The sequence below is a fragment of the Pholis gunnellus genome, assembly GCF_910591455.1.
Source record: "Pholis gunnellus genome assembly, chromosome: 4".
NCBI lineage: Eukaryota > Metazoa > Chordata > Actinopteri > Perciformes > Pholidae > Pholis > Pholis gunnellus.
Genome location: NC_136530.1, coordinates 3,810,179 through 3,831,394, shown reverse-complemented (window position 1 = coordinate 3,831,394; position 21,216 = coordinate 3,810,179). Strand labels below are relative to the sequence as shown.

The following is a 21,216-nucleotide window of genomic DNA, read 5'->3' as shown; positions in this document are numbered from 1 at the left end:
CATCCACAGTGGAAATTTCACCTGTGAAAGATGTAGACATCTGAGCCTCCAGCCGTACAGTCACGCCACGTAAAATCATTAAGCTGGAATGATCTCGCTGGGTTTCCATCTCTCCACTAGAATATTAGTAACAGAAGTATACGAATACTCACATTGTCTTTTTATTTTCAGAAGCCATGACTGGTGTGAAGTTGTGAGAGAAACCTACTTCAGTTTAAGTGCATGCCATGTGTACAGTATCTTCACTGCTTTACTGTCAGACAGCCCTTTACCACGAGAACTGAGGCCGTTATCGATCCTCTCTTCACACGGGAGTTGCTGGTCTACTACTACAAAGTAAAACTACTGTTTTTGTCGATGGAGTCCTGCGGCTTTGAAGAGAGTAACGATAACGGCTTCACTTCCCTGACAGCAAGTAAAGCGGTGAAAATATGATATTGATTTCATTTATTCGGTGTCTAAAGTACATTTCTTTGCTTCTGTGCTGGTTCTCCTCTCTGCTTCTCCAGTCCTCTTCACTTCCAACAGCAGGTGGTGCTGCTGCTGCTACAAGCTGAGTGTCTGCTTGTGTTTGCAGGTGACGATTGTCAAGATGTGGTGCCAAATAAACTCACCGTGACATATTGTGTGTTTGTGTTTTCAGAGGGCCGGGCGGGCTTTGCTGCAGCGGAGGATGATGAATGGTCTCATCTAGAGCTAGATGGTGTGGGAATGATGGACCTCCCCAATGGCCAATCAGGCATCATCACCACCACTGCAACAGTCTCTGAGGTGAGACGTCCACTCTCCGCACACTGCTTTCAAAATTCACCCCGTGTGCACTTTTCCAAACAGAAAGCTGAGTGCGTGATAATTAGATAATTAGGTGACAAGATGAAGTATTGAAATGTTAAGGCGCTTAATAATTACCTTGTTCCTAACGGCACCGTCATCGTTCTTCTTTCCTCACAATAAAACTGTGTGTGTGTGTGTGTGTGTGTGTGTGTGTGTGTGTGTGTGTATAGAGGAGCAGCAGCTGTGAGTCTCTCAGCGATAGAGGATCTTCAGACCTGAAGAAGAGTTTTGACGCCGTTGTGTTCGATGTGCTGAAGGTCACTCCCGAAGAATATGCAGTAAGTGAAGTTTAAGTGTGTGTGTGTGTGTGTGTGTGTGTGTGTGTGTGTCTGAGTGTTTGAAAACCCAAATGTTCAGTAAGCACAAAAACGCGATGTGCTGACAGGAGGATGATGGAGGAGGAAATGGGGTCAGAGTTTGCGTCAGTAATAATTGATGATGGTTGGCAGTGCCAAGCGGGCGCCGATGGATCTCATCTGGCTTCAGCTGCACAAACCTTTTCTATGGCAACTACGAACAAACACACGTCACACATTTAATTATTAGCCTTTACGTTGTTGTGAGGGATAACGCTGCTCAGGATTGTCCAGTGTCGTAGTAAAGAGCTTAAACTGAGACCGAGACCCTTTTTTTGAAGGGTTGAGACCGGGTCAAGACCAAGACCAGGGCTGTGCGAGTCCCACACCGCGTGACACACTTACAAGGAAATGTGGAACGTAGGCCCTCCTCAGATTAATGTGAAAAGATCCACATTCCCATAAAAATAGACACCGAAAACAAATGTAGCTTTGTGATATTAATCCTGCAGTTGTGGTCTTGATCGGCCTTGTAATACAATCCTGAGTCCTGATAGTCTGAGGCAGAGATAAGACCGAGTGCATGTGTGGTCGAGACCTCCAAGAAGTGGCCTTGAGAAACGGTCTGCAGCACTAAGACTACGGGATTATCCCATAATATATCAAATAAAAGCATGTTCTGCATCATGTCTGTAATCCTTTATCTTTGACGTATGGTGTTCACCGTTCGGCCACAAGAGGGCGCTCTTTATCTTCTTTTAAACTCTAGTGTGTTTATTTAACATCTGCATCGATAACATGCTGTATCACGTTATATAAAGGTCCAGTCTATAGAAGACCTCTGTCTCAACCACCTGCTTGAGACGACAAAACCTCTCCAGCAAAAGCAGTGTTTTAACCATTATTTTAGTAAACTTGGATGTAGATGTATTGTTGTTTTTCCAGTACACGATAATGTAGCTCTGGAGTGCCAGCGTGCTGTAACAGTTGTGACAAATCCGAGTCTAACAACCGTTGTGTTTTGTCTCCTCCAGGGTCAGATTACGCTCATGGATGCTCCCGTGTTCCAAGCCATCCAGCCAGAGGTGAGCTGCTCTCCAATCTGCTCTCGACCTGCGTTCACTTCGGCAGCTGTCTTTAGATTTAGCCTTTAAACGAACGTTGCAGCTTTAGTCACATTTTAACCTTCATAGTTTTAGTCCAGTTTACATTTAAGTCAAATAATTTTCTCTCTTAATTTTGTCCCATTTTGATTTAGTCTCAGTCCTGTGTACAATGTCCTTTGACAAACGGGTTGAATGATAAAGAATGCAGCTTTGTTACTCCGAGACCTCCTGACTCTGCTCAGTAGTGATGTGTGGGTTTGTTCAGTCCGCTCTGAGAGCCAAACCGCATCGCCCAACATGCAAAAATATGCTTTAATCAACCTCCCGAACCCCAACTGCAAACTCTCGTCTTCTCCGTCAACCGTACCGCATGTTTGATGTCTTGCCATCGTCTCGTCTTAGTCACGGGGAAAAGAGGACGCTGACCAACACTTTTCTTCTTTATTAATTACGACGGGTGTCGACAGCTTCCCTCTTGTCCTCTAGCGTGAGAACTCAACACGTTTCGGGAGTGAATGTCTAAAATCGCATGTGACGGCCTGAAACATTTACGGGACAACACGCACAAAACAAATGTTGAGTCGTAAAAAAAACGGGTCCAGTGGACAGTTAACATAATTGTGTGCATGTATATTTAAGAATTGACTCCTCTCTGCTGTCTGTCTCCCTCTCTCCCTCTCTTCTCCTTTTTATAAAATGTCCATGCGGCTGGTTTCCTGCACCGCGCTGTGCTTCGAGCAGCTGTGACACGTACCTCAGTGATGCAGAAAAAAAGGGGGCATCTGTGTCTCTCGCCCGGTCTGTCGCCTCAGTGAGATCCGGTTATTTTTTTTTATTTTTTTCTGTTTTGGATAGTTAGGCCGTTCCTGACAGCAGTCATGGATAACCTGTGTTTAAGGTTGGCCACTGTGGCCTTATAACAGCAGCACACAGACCACATCCCAGTGTGGTGTGCTGCAGTCTGACTCCTGCTTCTGCACATGTTCAACACTTGTCTCAGCTAACAGCGCACACACACACACACACACACACACATTCCCGGTCCTGCATTGTGATTTGATTTAGATAGCGATGTCGTCGTGTGGTGTGACCTTTCGGATTCTTTTTAAATAGTTGGTTGTGGCTGAGTAATGGAATAGATTTCCCCCCGTTTTGCTGTTTCATCTCTCGGGGGAGTCCTTGACGTCGTCCGGACGGCGGCCCCGTCTTCTTAACTGCACGGGGGGCCAAGTTCCCACACTGCAGGGTTTGTGAATGCAAACGCGCTCCTGTGCTCGAGTCTGGTTCGACTGACTGAGTGGGGTTTTATAAGCATAATGAAAATGTGTCCGTGCGTTTCAGTCCAATGTAGCAGTTTGGAAAATACAATTCAAAGGGTCAGGTACACGGGGACCGCGGCTCACTTATTGCTTTAAGATGGTGAGATCTTTTGGAGAGACCTGTAGTGGGATGTGTGTGTGTGTGTTGGGGAGGGGGTGATGGGGAGCAAGAGTTGGGAAGGAGTCCCTGGTCTGATTGAGGAGGAGGGCTGACAAGGAGATGAAGGCTGCAGGCTGGAGGGAGAGTGACCCAGCAGCCTCCTGGCAGAGACGGAGCGCTCTGGAGAGGCCGTTCCTGCTCTCACGGTGCTTTTGTCTCACAAAAAAAAGCTCCACAGCAGCTTTGACCGACGTAGAAACTCAACTAGAGTTTCCACTGCTGTCCGTCTCCTCGCCCTCCTCACAGACGCATAATGGGGAAAGCAGGTGTGTGTGTGTGTGTGTGTGTGTGTGTGTCACTGCCTGAATAGGCACATATTAAATAACTTTGTTGAATCTGTGAGTTGTGCAATAATGTTTTTACTGACATGCAGCCCATTTAGGCCTTTTTCTGCACTCTTTAAATGCCATGTTACGACACTTGACATGTACATGCATATTATGGGAAACAGTAATGGACATAATTGAGGTTAAAGGACATTATTTTCTTTTAGAACAAAGTCATTTTCAGAGTGAAGATAAATATTGTTAGTTTCCATGGTAATTCTTATTTGTTGAAATAGTCTTTTCGAGCTTTAAACGTTTCGATCAGATATATCTTCAGTTTCACACATACTGAACTTTGACAGGACCAGATGTTCTTCTGAGGGTTTCAAGTTGACAATATCTGACTCTTCGCATGATAACAAACGGTAGATGCATCAGATTTTCCACCAGATCGGTTCCAAGTGTTCCCGCTGGTCTGTGGCTGCACACATTCCAAATGTTTTCTATCGATGCCCTGACAACAGCGTTACTGTAGAAATACAACGAGCCCGCTCTTTTAGTCTCATCACTGCAAATCATCTCGTCTGCATGCTTTAAATTTGCTGCTTCGGCAGTCTGTCCTGCAGGAGCTGCTCTAATGTTACCGTTTCCGCCGTTCTTCCAAGAATGCGCTAATTTCCATAATAACTGTACTTGAAATAGGTGAAACGACCATGAACTAGCTATGACTTGGCTTGTTGGTGTCTGTGTATAAATATTTGATTTCTCCCTCTCCATAAACGCATCATAACAATCTTAATATAATATGTGTGTGTGTGTGTGAGACTGTCCCAACGCTGATTTTGGTGTTTACAACATTTTTAACATGTGTATATGACGCACAAACAGACGTTCTGGCATGAGCGTGGAAAAAAAGCTACCCCCGAACAGGATCGCAGTAGAACAGAGGGTCTCATTAGCTCAAGTGTTCCATCGCTGACATGGAGCAGATGTATGGAGAGCAGCCGGGACGGTCCGGGACCAAACCCGCCGCTGGACGAGGAAGAAAAGATAACCGTCCGTCACAATAGCAATAAATCCTCTTTTTCATAGATAGCTGGGGGAAATCTGGATGATAACGGGAGAGGCCAGTGTTTCCGAAAGAACTCCTCAAAAGGCCTCAAGAAAGCCGGGTTTTTGGAAAGCTCAGACCTCGAGCGCATGCCACTCTGACACAGCAGAGAGCACAGAGCCTAAACACATCTGCTTCTGATGATACGTTAAGTGACAGCTCATGAGACACTGCCATGCGTGAGGGTTGCTCTACTCTACTTCCTACACACGTAATGGACCCACGTCAGCACGATACCGCTCGTGCTTCTCGTCTGCGAACCAAAAAAAAAAAAAAGATGGCAGAGAAGTTGACGAAGAGCTGCTGAGCGGAGCGTCGACGGCGTTGTGTTTTGATGGTAAAATAATCCATAGTGCAGAGCAGACTGATGTTGAATCTACAACCCTCCGCTGAATTGCTGATGTGTTCTTTGGCCGTTGGTTTTGCAAAGTGAAACGCCATTGAAATGACCAGACGGATCACAGAGACGGGGGAGGGGAAAGGATGCTAGGGACTTGTAGCTAAATCTTTTCCTCTCATCTAAATTTACGAGGCGGTGAAAGAAATATTTTTTTTTATCCAGAGTGAACGGGATTGGATAGCTCGCTATTGTACGGACAGATCGGCTGACAAGAGGAATGTAAAGAGTAAAATAAGGTGGACCAGCTGGTTTGTGGACTGCGGTTTTGAAGCCTCGAATTCGGCATTTAGACCGTCGCCATCTTGGAACCGGTAGTGACACGAGAGTAGCGATGTTCTGAATTACCTGTCGGCCGTTTTCAAATACCGATCTGATACCAGTGCTTTTAAAACAAAAGAATTAAACGGATCATAATTCCCTCTCTAATATTAATTTACACTGCTGTGAAAGATCTCCTTCAAACAACTTGACGTTTCTCGCCGAAACACTACATTTTACAAAATAACGTTGTAAAACACCATGATAAGGCTTTAACTTAACTTCGCCTAATACGAATTTTTACTGAATGGAGCTTGAACGCATCATAATGTTACTGCCGTACGTTAACGTTTGGCTCCGTTATTTAGCCAAGCAGACCCACCAGCTACTAACCGCTAACATTGACTATCTCCTGCCGATTTCAATGTGGATTTGAGAAAAATAGGGTGCACGACGTTGTTCGACCACAGGTGTGTAGTATTGATGCTGGTATTGGTGTGGGAACAACGCTACAATCACCGTGTAGCCCCGCCCTAAAGCATCCCCTGCTTTATGGTCTGTTTGACTCTAAATGGACCATCATTTACTAAATGAACATCATGCTGTATTGAAGAAGACTTGAAACTAGAGATTGAGACCATAAACTCATGTTTACAATGTTTACTGAGGTAATAAATCAAGAGAGAAGTAGAGTCATTTTCTCATAGACTTCTATACAACCAGAGGAGTCGCCCCCTGGTGGACAGTAGAGAGAATGCAGCTTTAAGATACTTCAGCATCGGCTTCACCTTTCAGACCCAGAGGTTGCCCCATGTGAGGAAGGGTAAAAAAGGGGAAACGTTGGAGGACTTCTCCTGCCACCATCTCTCTTTTTTTTCTCTCCCAGTACACCATTTCATAACCAGACATGCGGTGATGATCTTCAGTTGAATGTTTATTTTAGTTGAAAATGAAATAAAGGCGGAGAGTAAAAACTGAGATTGAGAGATGTGGGTCTGCGGCTGACTTTTTTTGTTTTTATCAGCCATGACGACGGCCAAGTTAGCAATTTAGTGGCTTCGGCTGTCGAGCTTCAGCTCTCAGGGAACAGCTATCGGATTGCAGTGGACGTACCGCTGAGTAGTACGTCAGCTCCTCTCATGTCTGAACACCCGGCGTAGAATTCCTCTGAACAGACCGAAGGTCTCGTGTGAGACGACGATGACAAGTAGTTGGAGGCAGGTAACGTTTCTCACACACTCTGGCCTGTCTCGCCTGCAGGCTTAATGTTTTTTTCAGCGCCGACTGTGAGATGAACAACGTTTACTCAATATATTGTGTTTTTCTGCGATTCAGTGAAACTGAGTACAGTCCTCCGCCGGGCCCTGTGATCGTCACATGTTGTTTTCTGGTGGATGGATTGGACAACAATTGCTCCACAACAACCACAGTGGGGAATCCCGCCCACACTACAGCCTGTCAGCACGATGGTCTATACGCATTCATCACGCATTCATCACGGCTGAAAGGTGGAGAAAAGAATGTCTTTGGCAGCAGACACGGATTTAAAAACCACAGGGACAGCTTTGTCCTTGTCGAAGAGGATTTTCAAAAACCATCAAAGTGGTTTGTCAAAGATAACTTTACGTGACCGTACCAGATTCAGTTTGGGGGGGAAGTCGGAGGTTAGAACTGGATGGGACAAAATGATGTGTACAGCGCATGATTGTGTTCTTTGTGTTTGTGAGAATAAACATTGAGATTGAAACACGGTGGCAAATAAAACCTCCTAAAAGAATCTGTCCAAAAACATGTTTTTACAGTTTTCTTTTAGAATATAATTGTGACTTTTACTATGCTAGAAATGCACAGTGAAATCTTCACATAGCAACATGCATATTCTGCTTTTACTAGCCGTGAAAGATGGCCTCTACTGCCATAACAATCACACAAGAGTGCATGTACTAACAATACGCCTGGAAGTCATTCTTTCCACGGTGTGCACAGCGAGGTAATGGACTCTGCTGCTGGCTCGACAATACTGCTCAAACAATAACTCATCTTACGGCCTTCTTTTCCCCTTTTTCTGTTCTTTACTTTGACTGTTCCTGCTCCGTCTTTGTCTTTCATGCGTCCACGCCGGTGACAGCCATGGCCGGAGGAATTAACGTTGTTTGGCTTGTCTGTTCGTCCGTCAATACCGCTCTCATTAACGCCAGTTAACATCTCAGGAACCTCTTGAGGGAATTTCTTCAATTTTTGGCACACCTGTCCACCTGGATTAAAGGATGAACTGATAGTATTTAGTGTTCAAAGGTCACTGGGACCTCACAGAACACATTTTTGGCCAAAACCCAGTTTTGCAACGGAACTACGGTGGAGTGCAGCAGCTTGTCGAGCTTTAACCACCAAAGACCGCCAATGCAACCTAAACAAATTGACTTTCCAGATCCGTGTGCCGTTGGTATGTGTGTAGAATACATGAGCAAGGAGCTCAATATTCAGTGACCAGATGTACATGGTTGATGCTTCCAACTCTGTTATCTGTGTTCAGTTACAGGACGTCAAGCACCATGGCATGGACTCAAGAGATTATTTAGTTTTAAAATGGGCGCTACAACCACGTTTGTGATCAGTCCAGTGGGAGTGAACATGTTTAATAGTGTTGTTTTATCCATTTTTCTTTCTGCGTTTATCATCTACGCCAACCAATTTCTGCAAGTTGCTTCGAGCGACCGCGGAGGCAGTCGGACGAATGTCCCCAGTTAACACGGTGACTCTTTAAACTGAAACACCTTGTAGTTCTGTAGACCTCGAGTCCGCTGCTGGAATATCAGATCTGACAACCGAACATGCAACAACCAGACATTTTGATGCCGTTAACGGTTCTAATCCTAAATTTAAAAGCTGCAAAATTGACAACATGTACACCAATATTTCTGATAAAGTGGCTTTAAGAGAGTCTGTTATGACAATTTCACACAAGTGTGTGTGATAAGATAAAATATTGAAGTGATGATGTAAACTACAAGTGATGAAGCAAATAACTGCAAGACTGTTATTCCAGTTGTGTTTATACCAGTACAGAGAACGGGTACGTCTGTAGACCAGTTTGGGGTTCTTCTGTCTCACCACTAGTTGAGATCAGCAACAGACATAACTCTGCAGATTTTCCGTTGTGCTCGTTCCTGTCGTCATCAGGAGCTCTTCACAAATGTCATCTCTTGTTGCTGCAAACCTTCTTACTCAAGCTCACTCCCCCCTCCTCCTCATCCTCCTTTCTTTTTCCACCCTGTTCCTCATCTTCATCAGCCCCGGGGCCTCTCCCTAATATCCCCTCGGATCCCAAACGCTTCAGTTTTCCATGAAGACGAAAGACAAAAGAAATTGCTGCGGTATCTCACATGAGGTCATCGCAATTTGTGGCTTAGCTGCAGCTGGTTATCTTCTTTATGTGATCCTCCTCCCAGCGTGGTGAATGGATGGGGGAGATCTAGAGGCTGTAATTTTTAGAGATGTTTGGGATTAAGTAAAGTCTTGGTGTGGAATGTTTGGCTTAGAATCGGATCTTTATTATCTTTGGTTGGATCCTTGAGAATGTTTTATTACCGCATCAGTTGTTGTTTAATGTTAGTGTAGATACAGTCGGCTTCTAGCAGCCCCACAGGACTGGGCTGCTCAGCCAGACCCGCATGTGGAAATGAAGAGCTGTCTAAGGTTTAGTGGAACAGGTTTTTTTTTTTTTTTTTTTCTTTAACTGCAGCATTTAAAACTCCTCCTTTCTCCAAAGACTCAACTGTTAAAAAAAAAAAGAGACCATAAAGGCAAAAAGAAGAATGCATTTAAATCCTAATTGTTTCTGGAGAGGCTGCGGATCACTTCCCTGCCGCTTAAACACACACGAGGCGTCTGTTTATTACGAAACAGCTGAAGAAGAACTCTGCGTTAATGACTTCAGGCTCAGCGTGATGGGCAGATGGATGATGCCCACACGGTTCCGGGATTGAAGGCTCAGTGTAGGTTGTTGAAACGTTGTGGTCTCGGTGAGACGTGGGACCGCCCGCTCGGGTGCATCGCCTACCTGGGTGGTCAGGTGGTGGTGGTGGTCCGACGGTGTCGCGTGGAGGCTGGAGAGAATGATTGACGCGATGGCAGGAAGAAAAGGAAGCGCTTATTTGAAAAACAAAAAGGAGAGATGTTAAATAAACGGCGAGCGCTTCTCCGGTGAGACGGGCCAGTGTCTCCTAGTGTGTGATGGAGTCCCATCTTGTGACGGTCGATGCTCCGACTCTGAGGAGGCTCCACATATGCTCGTAAAGGTCGTGGGGAGATGAGCAGTATGGGCTTCTACGATGCTGTCTTTTATAGTCTTGACCTTATCCCTTCATCTCCTCTCTCTCTCTCTCCTCGTTTCCTCATCCTGACTCAGGCAATACAGGCCTTGAGACATCACCTCACCCATGCATGAATGTCTGCTTTTTAACATCTGTATTAGATAGGAGATCCCCCCCCCACCGGCTGCCTCCAACCACTCCAGAGACTCACCCTTGAACGTCTCCTCTTTGCAAGGACCCGCCCCGATGCGGTCCAGGTCGGGGCCGTTGTGAGCAGTTAGGTAGAGGTTGTTGCTTCCAGACAGTCGGTCTCACGTGTGGGGGGGGGGGGGGGGTCGGGGGTTATTGTGTGGGGGGGAGCCTGATTCAGCTGTTCTTACTGTCGCCCAAGTCGTCCGGGGCTGGCTGGCAGGGATTGAGAGGAGAGCTTGTGCAACATTTTCCCTGCTGTGACGTCGGTGTCCCTGGCCTTACAGGCGCTCTGTAGGGGCCAAAGGGGGGGGGGGGGGTCTGGGTTCCCACTCGCAGAGTTTGTGTGGTCTCCGTCTTCACCTCGGCACTGAGGTCAGCAGCCCGAGGCCAAACTGAGTCCAGCCGTGTACTCAGAAGTGATTTAGCTTGTTGTTCCAAAATCACCGCCCGGAATCTTTTACATAGCGGTGTAATGAAATGACTATCGGCGCCGCTTCTTTCACAGCTGCTGCTACTTTTTAAGACTAATAATATTAGAAGGATTCGTTGATTAGATGATCAACGCTGAATTAAGTAAAGAAACGTGTGGAGACTGGCAGCTTGTCACTGTAAACTGGATCGCTTCAGCTTTTTGACAGTTAGCAAAGAACATAATAATTTGGAACCTGTGATGGACCTCAAAGCTAAAAGACATCATTATCTCTTTTTAACACGTATTTTTAATTAAAAATAGTTTTCATGCCAATCTTCGTGGCTGAAAGTGCACAAAAACAGTGATCAATGCAAACGCAGATCACACGGTGCTGCTTGGCTTTGATGCTACAGTTTTCCTGACATAAGATTTAAAGAATCACAATATACTGAATCGTCACCCCTGTATCATGATACGTATCATATCATCAGTCTTGTCAATGCACAGCCCTAGTGGACAGAGATTTTAGACTAAAGTCCACAAAGTAGTGCACTGTTTTTATTGTTTATATTCCAACCAAAAGGCATTCTTCAGCAAAATGCTTTGTGTGTTTTCTAGATAATTATGCATCTCCTTCCCCATAAAACAGTTACAAAGCCTTTTTAAATCAACAATGATGACATTGGCATGCAGTTTTTGTGTTCTTCTCTTTTAATTTGGCATTTGTGCTTTTTACACCGTTGGCTGAAACGTGTGTCTCATGCGTGCATCGGCCTGCACAGAAAACCTGTTCATCTAGACCTGGGTGTTCCAGGGCTGACTAACACTGAGTAATCATTAATGTCACTCAGGGACTTTCCTGCCACGGCAACTCAAAATGTCCACAGAGAGAAATTCTAAAGTTTCAAAGTTGAATTCTTGGATTCAGACTTGCTCCAATATTGGACCAGTTTCAATCTCAGGCAGTTAGATTAAAGCAAAAATCATATTCACCATTGTTGTTGTTCAAAATGGAGTTGGCGATGATTTAGCACGATTGACTCATTGACTTTGGAAACATCACTCATTTCGACATGTTGTACATTTTAAGGTTGAGTGCGTCAGTCTGGTGGACTTTGAGAGCAAAATGAAAAGTGCCGGTTCCTCACAGAACCGGCTGCTCTTGTTACAGACCGGCGGGGCGTAAAGCGCACCTCTCAAAAGGAAACGGGAGACGAGAGCATCATTGTGAAATGCAATGCGGGACAGTAATCCTTTTATTCAATTACCTAGTTTTCATAATCTTTGGAAGCCAAAAATCGTAATTGAAAATAAAATAAAATGAGTTTCCTCGCCCTATTTTAATCAATATTGAGTTTTGGGCTTCATACTGAGGCCGAGCGTGCTCCTGAATAACTTCACCCGTTTGTTCCTGCGTTCATCCATCACTCTGTCTGAGCCTCTTTCTTGCTTTCTTTCCTCCTCCTCATCTGCTTTTCTCTCCTCTCAGCCTCCTCTGCGCTTCCCACTGAGTGACCTCTGACTTGACTGTTTTGTACATTCATTAAAATGCTGGCATAAATAAGAAATAAACCCTCATGGCTCAGAGCGTAATGTCTGTTTCCCTGCTTGTTTGTTGTTCTTTCAGGAGCTGTCGAGCTGCGGCTGGAACAAGAAGGAGAAGCACAGTTCCGCTCCAAACGTCGTGGCCTTCACCCGCCGGTTCAACCAGGTGAGGTGTCACATTCGGTGCTGCTTCAGGTCGCACCCAGAGGGAAATGAGAAAACAGTTCCTGCTGCAATGTTAAGGATTTATGAGCCTGGGTCATCTAGGAATGGAGAAATTACAGCTCCTCTTTCCATCGTGTCCTCTGCCTCCGTCCTCCCGAGCACTAAATCATCACCTCTAGCTCTCCCAGAGGTGGTTTGTTTTGAAGCCCGGCTTGTTATGGCAGCGTCTAAATATCCCCACGTCTCCTCATCATAAACAGTCCCGAGGATGTCTGACAGAAGGTAGTTTATTTCGTCCTCTGCTAGTCCTTAGTTCTGGCGCTCATGGCGTTTATTAATGCGCTCCTGCGTGTTGGTGCAGCACGTGTGGAAACATTTTTTCAGACGTAAGCAGGAGTGCGTATGGCACGCTTCCCCCCAGTGCTCTGTGAAATCATCAACAGGAAGTTGTGGGTAATGATGTAAGGGGCAGCCGTGCCCTTTAATCCCCTTCCAGTGTTATTGCCAGGCTCCCTTTTAAGACCCACTTCACTGCCCTCCAGTAAAAATATGAGATGATCTAACAAGAATGTGTTGCTGTGGAAACTTCAGCATCTATAGCTGATCCCAAACGGTGATTCAAGAAGTTAGCAGCACACATTTCAGTAAAATGAGCTTCTCTTGGATAATGGGACTTGGACTGCGAGGGCAGAGAGTCCCAGAAAGCTCCGGAGCACGAGCCAAAGACGTATTCCTCTTCCTTCAGGCCTCGGTTTGTTGGCACGGTGCTCCGGGAGCCAATGGAGCAGAAGAGAACTGGCCAGGAGGCGAGGAGAGAATAATTCAGAGCCCATTATGATCAATGCACAATAATTCTCTCTTATTGGGTTTTGTGCAGCAACTTGCATACAGTAGTCAAAAATGTAATGTTTCATTTTTCAGAAATCATTACAGCATTAATGGAGAATTTGTGGTGATTTATAAGCAAATGGGAATAGACTATATTCACAGCAGAAGGGTAGACCTACAGACTGCATCACAATGGTGTGAATTCAATATTTTCTATTGGGTTCATCTGGAACCAGAAGTGACACGAGAGGGAAGTACAACCGGACATCTTTAGCCGACCAAAAAGGTTACAATTAACTTTCATAATGTAAAAACACTCTGTGAAAGGGTTAAAGTTGTACGACGAAAACACGGGCAACTTCCAGACCGGACAACGGCGTGGTAGTGACAAGGTAGCCCCGCCCTAAAGCATCCCCTGCTTTATGGTCTGTTTGACTCTAAATGGACCATAAGTTACTAAATGAACATCATGCTGTATTGAAGAAGACTTGAAACTAGAGATTGAGACCATAAACTCATGTTTACAATGTTTACTGAGGTAATAAATCAAGAGAGAAGTAGAGTCATTTTCTCATAGACTTCTATACAACCAGAGGAGTCGCCCCCTGGTGGACATTAGAGAGAATGCAGCTTTAATTCAACCAAAGCCCACTCAAATGTGATTGGTCAATACTAATCAGACTACAAACAGATATCAGTAGTCTTGTAAAAATGTAATCTGTCTGTTAATAAAGATTATATTTTATATAACGTATTACTACTACTACTTCTAAAATATTAGCTTGCGGTTATTATGTAAATTAGGCAATCAAACAACAAGGACCGATGTAGCTTATTCTCAAATGAGCATCAGCTTCATGTCACAAGTGCAATTGTAAACTTTTAAAGGGCAACATCACCAGTTTATTCCAACTCATTGTTGGTCAATGGCTTGTGGGTCATTCTTGGCACACAATCTGTGCCGTTGAACAAGCGTTGGGCCATTAGGGATCAGATCACCTCAAGTCAGTCCGCAGTATTCTCCTTCATCTTTGGCCGGATCTTCATCCCCCCCTCCACCCCTTTAGCCCATTAAGTGGTTTGATCCACGGCTATGGGCTTTGGGTTTGGATCTGCCTCCGCTAATTTATGATTATTGACGCGCTGGGGCCTCCCTGCTCCATCTGGAGGCCTTCATACGCTCATAAACGGAGCCCCCAAAAGACACCGTCTTTGCTCCGGGACACAAAATGAGATCTTTAAAAGACAAAGACGACCCCCATTTCCCCTGAAAACCCTCTCGCTCAGTCGCACATACAGTACACACGTTGTGAATGCACCCGTGTGGCGCGCTGCCGTCCTAAATTATGTCATCGCTGTTCAGTTTGGGAGGCCAAGGCCGACGAGGACACAGGAGCCCGTAACGAGCCCCGGCGGTACAGCGATTTGGACGGAAGCGCTTCGTCCAGATTGACCTCGCGTATCGAGTTAGACCGCAGAGGAAACTCCGGTCTACTGTAAACTGACGCTGGAGGGAAGATGTGACAGCATTTACATTTTTTTTGTTTTGTTTCCTGCTTCTTCACATGAGGTCCCCGTCTCATCTCAACGCTAGAGATGCAAATAAAAGTTAAAGTAGAAGCCAGTGGAAGTCAGGGTTCACCCCGTCCATGTATCTCCTCTCCATTTCCATCACTCCCTCGTCTTGTTTACCGACTTCTTCATCAAATGGTGAAAATGAAACCCATATGGCTCTGTTGACTGTTTACTGTTACCTGCGTAGATTGTGTGTCTGTGTGTGTGTGTGTGTGTGTGTGTGTGTGTGTGTGTGTGTGCGCGTGTCGTGTTTATAGGGGGAAGACGGAGAGAGTGAGTCGTTGGGTGAATTTATCTCTTCACTCTTCAGTTCCTCACCTCTTGCCTGCAACAAAAACAAGTCGAGGGTCTTTTGCCAGGAAAGAAAAAAAAAAAAAGAAAAGCCAGCTGTAGGCTCAAATTATGTGCACGTCAAGAATGTAGTAAAAACACGGTAAAGCAGACACACACACACACACTTTAATTTATAGACGCGCACAAGAAGCACACCTCGTGGTCCGCGGCTCGGAGGATGGACTGTTGAGACGCTTCGGCGAAGTCAATTAATCGAGCACAGATTGAAGTCCGACGGGAGAAGGACGGGCGTGGAGCAGAGCGAGGGAGTGAACCGTGGAGATGGTCAGTCCGCCCGGGACGGTCTTATCAGTACACGATGTGCAGACATCTGTGGGCTTTGAGAGCCCTGCGGCGACTTCCCCTCCTTTACCTCTCTTCCCTCTTCTGCTTTTCCTCTTTCCATTCCCTCTCTCCCCAGAGCTTTAACACTGATTGATTCACCGACTCGTGAGTGTGAGGGTGTAATCAGAACTTTGGCTTTCCAGCATTCTCCCCGAAGAGACAGATTTCCGACATCGCTCTCGGTCTGGCCAAGTACTCTGAACACACTCCTCCTTTTTTTTTTTCGGTTGACATATTAGAAGTTATGCTGTATATCTGTTGTGTAATCAGTTGGAATCGGTTGGATTTTCCTCCGAAGCTCTTTTGTTTTTCCTCAAGAGCGAGTTCCTAATCGACTCTAATGGAGCGCGTCCCCGTTAGCGGTCTGACCCCGCGCTCTCCTGCGCCGCTCTGTACTGGTTTGGGCCCAGAGTTCTCATGTCTGCGGGCCTTGGCTCTGGACTCCAAAGACTCAGCGAGGCTCTGGAGTCTATGCACGCACCTGAAATCCTCATTAAGTGTAACACGAGAAGAGATAATGCTTTCTGTGTTGTCAGTTTTGTGCTCCCCCGGCTCTGTTTTTGGCGAGTTTGTGAAAGCTGATCGGTGTCGTAATCTCTTGTTTTCTCTTTGTAGACGAGTTTCTGGGTGGTACGAGAGATCCTTCATGCGCAGACGTTGAAGATCAGAGCTGAGGTGCTGAGTCTGTACATTCGCACTGCCAAGGTACACACACACACACACACACACACAAACACACACACACAACCCACGCTTGACACAACACTGTTGTTCTATCCTTGTGAATGTTTGCGTTGTAAACCCAACCTAATGCATGCTCTTTGTACTTTGAATTCTTCGCAGAAACTGTGTGACATGAACAACCTCCACGCGGTCATGGCTGTGGTGTCGGCGTTACAAAGTGCCCCCATCTTCAGGCTCACCAAAACGTGGGCGGTGAGTATATTTACAGTACTTTGAAGGCAAGTGTGGTTTGTTTGTTTGTAAGAGTGCTGTCGATAAACCGGGATGTCACGCAGATCTGTAGCCAAAACACTGGACACATAAACAATGTGGGCTGATTAAAAAACTAGCGGCTCGACGCGATGAATGGCGGAGTTCAGGGACAATAAATAAACCAAGAGGACTGTTCAGAGCAGTCGTTCCCGAAGACTGGGTCGGGATCCACCGCTGGGTCCGAGGGGGAATTCCTCCATAGACTTTTATTTAAAAGTATCTGCAGTACACCTCTAAGCCTTATGAAGAAGCCTGAATGTTCTGTTTTACTGATGAGAGATTTAAAAAAACCTGTTAAGTGAAAACATTTATTTGGCATTTAACATAGAAGTAGAAGGCGCATCCCCATTCAAATTAACGTAGCAGGACGGTCAGAGCGGCGGCCATTTTTTTGTGTGTACAGTTGCCATTGCTACTGTTGTACAAGGCTAACTTCCATATAAACTAAACCGACTCACGTGGTGGACTCGCTGAGCTGAGCTGAGCTTTTGCAGTAAGAACTAAAACGAGCAGAAACGTTACGAAGCGCAGAGAGTAAATATGTCTTTCATACAGCAAAACCTTAAAGTCCTCCCTGTTCCTGAGATAAAGGAAGGGTCGAGGTTTTCAGAGTCTTATTCTGTCATTTCTTCGTGCTGTCAGTCCGTCTCTTAGTGACCCCTTCGTACAGAATAGAGCTTATTTTGAACACGTCATCATTTGTCGACCTTTTTATTTTTTGGCAGAATATTAAACGTCAGTATCCATTTTAACACCGTGTGAGGGATTACCGCTGTGTTGCAGTGTTCTCATGGAAGACGTAGAGCTTACATAACGGCATAATAATGCTCTGATGTAATGGTGGAAATTTCTCCACAAAAAAAAAACCACAGATTATTTTAGCCAGTCAGCAAATTCTGTTGCTTGCCAGGGACACAGCTCACCTGCTTCTGAGAGGACAGACGGGCGCACACGCACATGCACACGCACGATCCCTGCAGCTGTCATTGGTACTTTCTGCTCTCGTCACAACCTATGAAGTATCCATTGTCAGCAGATGAAACGTACTGTGGTCTGATGTTTTACCACTCAAGCTAAACTACTCTGCAGTGCAGCCCTGTTGCAGGAGGACGCTTCACATCTGTAGCTGGACAAACAGACAAACAGACAAACAGACAAACAGACAAACAGACATCACGCAAACGCTCTGTCTCCACCTGGACGGCTGCTTCTGGCTCTGTGGCCAAGTCATTAAAACCAGCAACCAGCTTAGAGAGTCGTGGTTTTGTTCTGCACAACACAACTGCATTTTATTATGACCGTGACTAATGCAACTCATAGCAGAGTATTAACATGTGGTTTTACTAATTTTTGAAATGGGTAGTAAATTATTTGGAAAGCAAAACATGCCCGAACATTTTCTTCTAGTTGTGTCACAGGGTGACACAGACGGTGTTGGATGTTGAAAAGAAACACTTCAATCACAAAATTGATTTGTTTGTCACTAGAAGGTCTTCGCTCTTCTTCCCGTTAACTGTTGTTCCAGCCCCTTTGGTGTGTATCAGATTTCACTTATTAGTGAGTGCAGCTGAATGAAGGCGTCTTCAATGATGCCGTATTTCCCCTCGGCCGTATGTGTTGCTTTCATTTCTCACGCTCCCCTTTTTTTTTTGCTTCTCCATCTCTGCCTCACAGTTACTGAGTCGGAAGGACAAGGCGACGTTTGATCGGCTCGACTACCTGATGTCCAAAGAAGACAACTACAAACGCCTGAGAGACTTCATAAGCAGCCAGAGCATGGTCTCTTGTATACCGTACCTAGGTAACCGACACAAACATACACAGCGTGGTCTTTGAAGGATGCAATAAGATTCTCTCTCTCAGCTTCTTATCTTTACGGGCCGGCGGCTAATCTGAGGACAAATCCTCCTGGCTTTTACTAAATGAGCTGTCTCTGCACGTGTGTCTGGAACCTTTTTATCTCATGGATTATTCAGTGCCACAGTCATCACTCAGTCACCATTTGTTGTCTGCGCTCTGTCCTCAGTACCTCCTTCAATAAGCATCTTGTTTCCACTGTGGTCTCTAAGTTTATCTTTTAGTTTTCCTGAGTTTTAATTTCGCTCTCTGCTTCTTGAAGTAGCTGGTCTTCATGGATAAGTACAGACAACCCCCACTTCAAAAGATGCAAACTACCCTTTTAAATATTTCTACCCCCTCCTTGCTGTGTGTGTGTGTGTGTGTGTGTGTGTGTGTGTGTTTATTGCTGTACTGTTTGTTCTTGTTTGGACATGATGATGACTCCGATGTGCTCTGCTGCCACGGCTGTTTCTCTTACCGTCGGGCTCGTATCGTAGCTACCGCCGTGTGATTCAAACTTAGCCACTCAAGTATGTGCAAACAAACACAAACAGTCTGTCTGTCGTTAACGGCACTTTTCACCGTCGCGCTCTGTCACGGATGTCTGGAAACAATGACAGAACGTGGGAGACAAATGCGAAGCTTAATGCTGTGAAACGGCACACATTTGCCAGTTCAGCTGTACATCCTCAGAGTGTGTGTGTGTGTGTGTGTGTGTGTGTGTGTGTGTGTGTGTGTGTGTGTGTGTGTGTGTGTGTGTGTGTGTGTTTGAAGGGAAGACTACTTGGTCGTTCTCAGGGTGGAGCCTCCTTCGTGTGAGTAGGTCGGTGTTTCCTCAGTCTGAGCCCGTCAGTGGTGCGTGTGGTCGTGTGATGTGTCACCAGCTTGGCCGTCCCGGGGGGCTGGACCGAGCCAAGTTGGCACACGGGAGGGGGGGGGGATATAAATCTACCGTTCCTCTTGAAGGGGGAACACGGGGGGATGAATGAATGAACGAGCGGGGAGACTGAAAACCGCAGTGCTTGTTCCAGAGCATCCCTCCCAACATAAGTGCTGGGCGTGTGATGGTTAAACTCGGGTCGGGGGGGTTTCTCCTGATGTGTGGGTGCACATGATTACATCTCTGCTCACTAAAACAAAGTTCCTTTTTGAAGCTCAAGTTAAAGTCCCAACCAAGACAGCTGAGGGGCTTAAATAACCACATGTGTTTTTTTCTGAGTGCTAAATACACCACAGGAGAGTTAACTTGTGTAACGAGTGTGTTTGTGTATTTGTGCCACTTTTGTGACTTCCTATCGTGTTTCTGTCTTCGCTCCATTTGCATCTTTGCAGGTGTGATGCTTATCTCTGGTGATAAAGAGCGCTGTGTCTGCCCTGCAGTCGCCGAGCTTCGGTTTTTCCACAGTGCTACATTTGTGCTTAACTGTGTGTGTGTGTGTGTGTGTGTGCGCGACTGTGTGACCTCTGACCTGCTATTAGTCTTGGCAGACACAGCCTCCTCCTGTCTGCGCTCACCACAGGGCCAGCTTGTTAAATGCTCAGATGAGCTTGTTCCTGTTCTCCTTCCAATCATGCAAGGACAAAGAGCCCACAGAGATGTATGGCTCCACTGTGACGAAAACGCACACGCTTTGAAAAAATGTTTTCCCCCCCGACCCGTTGTGCTTTCACCTTCACGTCTACGCCGGCTGCCACGTAAATGAACGCGGCACAGACCGCAGAGGCCGCAGCGCTCTCCGTCGGCGTGTACGCTGGATTTGTTCAGCGACGTGCAGCACCGCTGTGTTTTGACAGCGCTCACAGCCCGATGCATCATCATGTAGTTTAATTTGTAAAACACTGATTTAAAGAAACACTTGACCCACAAAATGACCATTTGTGTCTCAGTTGCTCACCCAGTGTTACCTTGAATTCTCGACCAAAACGTTATTGTTCTCGCTTCGCTCCACGGTGAACGGAGAATCCAAAAAAACGGATGAAATGATGATAAATTGAAGTAAATGATATTAACACTAGTTAACAAACTGTCACACACCTTATGCAGTATAATCCAGGTCTCATGTATCCGTTTGCTCTCTACTTCACGAACACATGCAACTTTGCTGAAACCGTACTATTTAAAACACTCGGGACTCGTTCAGACGAGTAGGGCAGCGGCAGAAGAGCGAGACTCGTTACAGTGTTTTTAAGCCTTAAGAAGGTGCATGCGTTTTAAAGGTAGTGAGCGTACGAACGGATAAATGAGACTGGGATTAATCTGAATGAGTTGTGTGAGAGTTGGCAAACGTTTACTTCAATTCATCAAGACTTTTCTCAGTTTTTTTGATTCTCCGTTCACCGAGGAGGCACGAGAGAAAAACAAAGTTGTCTCCAAGACTTAAAGGTATCGCAGGGTGAGTAATTGATAGTAGTTATTGTACAGATGATAATTGTTTTACCATTACACTTCTGTTGAGCGAGGACTCGTGATCACGGTACCTGTGTAAAGTTATTCTGCTCCGTGCTGGGATCCTGTAGGAGCCGTTTGTTACTTGGTCTCCTTCAATGCAGAAAGACTCGGAGGGCCAGAAAGCAGCATGGGGGCCTTTGACGGCCTTCTGCTCCAGCATGCTGTTGCTGTAGTTGTTGGTGTAGCAACACTGTGTGGAATAATCAAATGTAGTGGAAAGCACCAGGGTTAAGGTGTCGGATCAGAAAAGCCAGCCAACTGAGGGGTTCTTCTCCCTGCTGGTCCCCAATGACGTGCAGCCAGGAGGTAGTACAGCCAGGCAGAACCTGGTCTGGCCTGGACTCTTGGACCGCATTGGTATACAGTATTTTAGATGGCTCACAGGACTCACAGTAAAGCCTTCCAGCCAGTTTTTTGTCTGCTCACTGACTGTGTGTGTGTGTGTGTGTGTGTGTGTGTGTGTGTGTGTGTGTG

The 21,216-nt window shown here is 45.8% G+C and overlaps 1 protein-coding gene across 1 annotated transcript in view; it reads left to right on the top strand.

The window, feature by feature from the left end:
* The first annotated feature begins 651 nt into the window (after positions 1 to 651).
* Positions 652 to 21,216, top strand: part of ralgps2 (Ral GEF with PH domain and SH3 binding motif 2) — a 51,370-nt gene continuing 30,805 nt past the window's right edge. Inside the window, exons 1-7 of the mRNA XM_079157260.1 lie at positions 652 to 771; positions 1,005 to 1,112; positions 2,165 to 2,215; positions 12,295 to 12,378; positions 16,074 to 16,163; positions 16,302 to 16,394; positions 18,129 to 18,255. Coding sequence (XP_079013386.1) covers positions 712 to 771; positions 1,005 to 1,112; positions 2,165 to 2,215; positions 12,295 to 12,378; positions 16,074 to 16,163; positions 16,302 to 16,394; positions 18,129 to 18,255 — 613 coding nt within the window. The 5' untranslated portion in view covers positions 652 to 711. The remainder of the gene's footprint in view (positions 772 to 1,004; positions 1,113 to 2,164; positions 2,216 to 12,294; positions 12,379 to 16,073; positions 16,164 to 16,301; positions 16,395 to 18,128; positions 18,256 to 21,216) is intronic.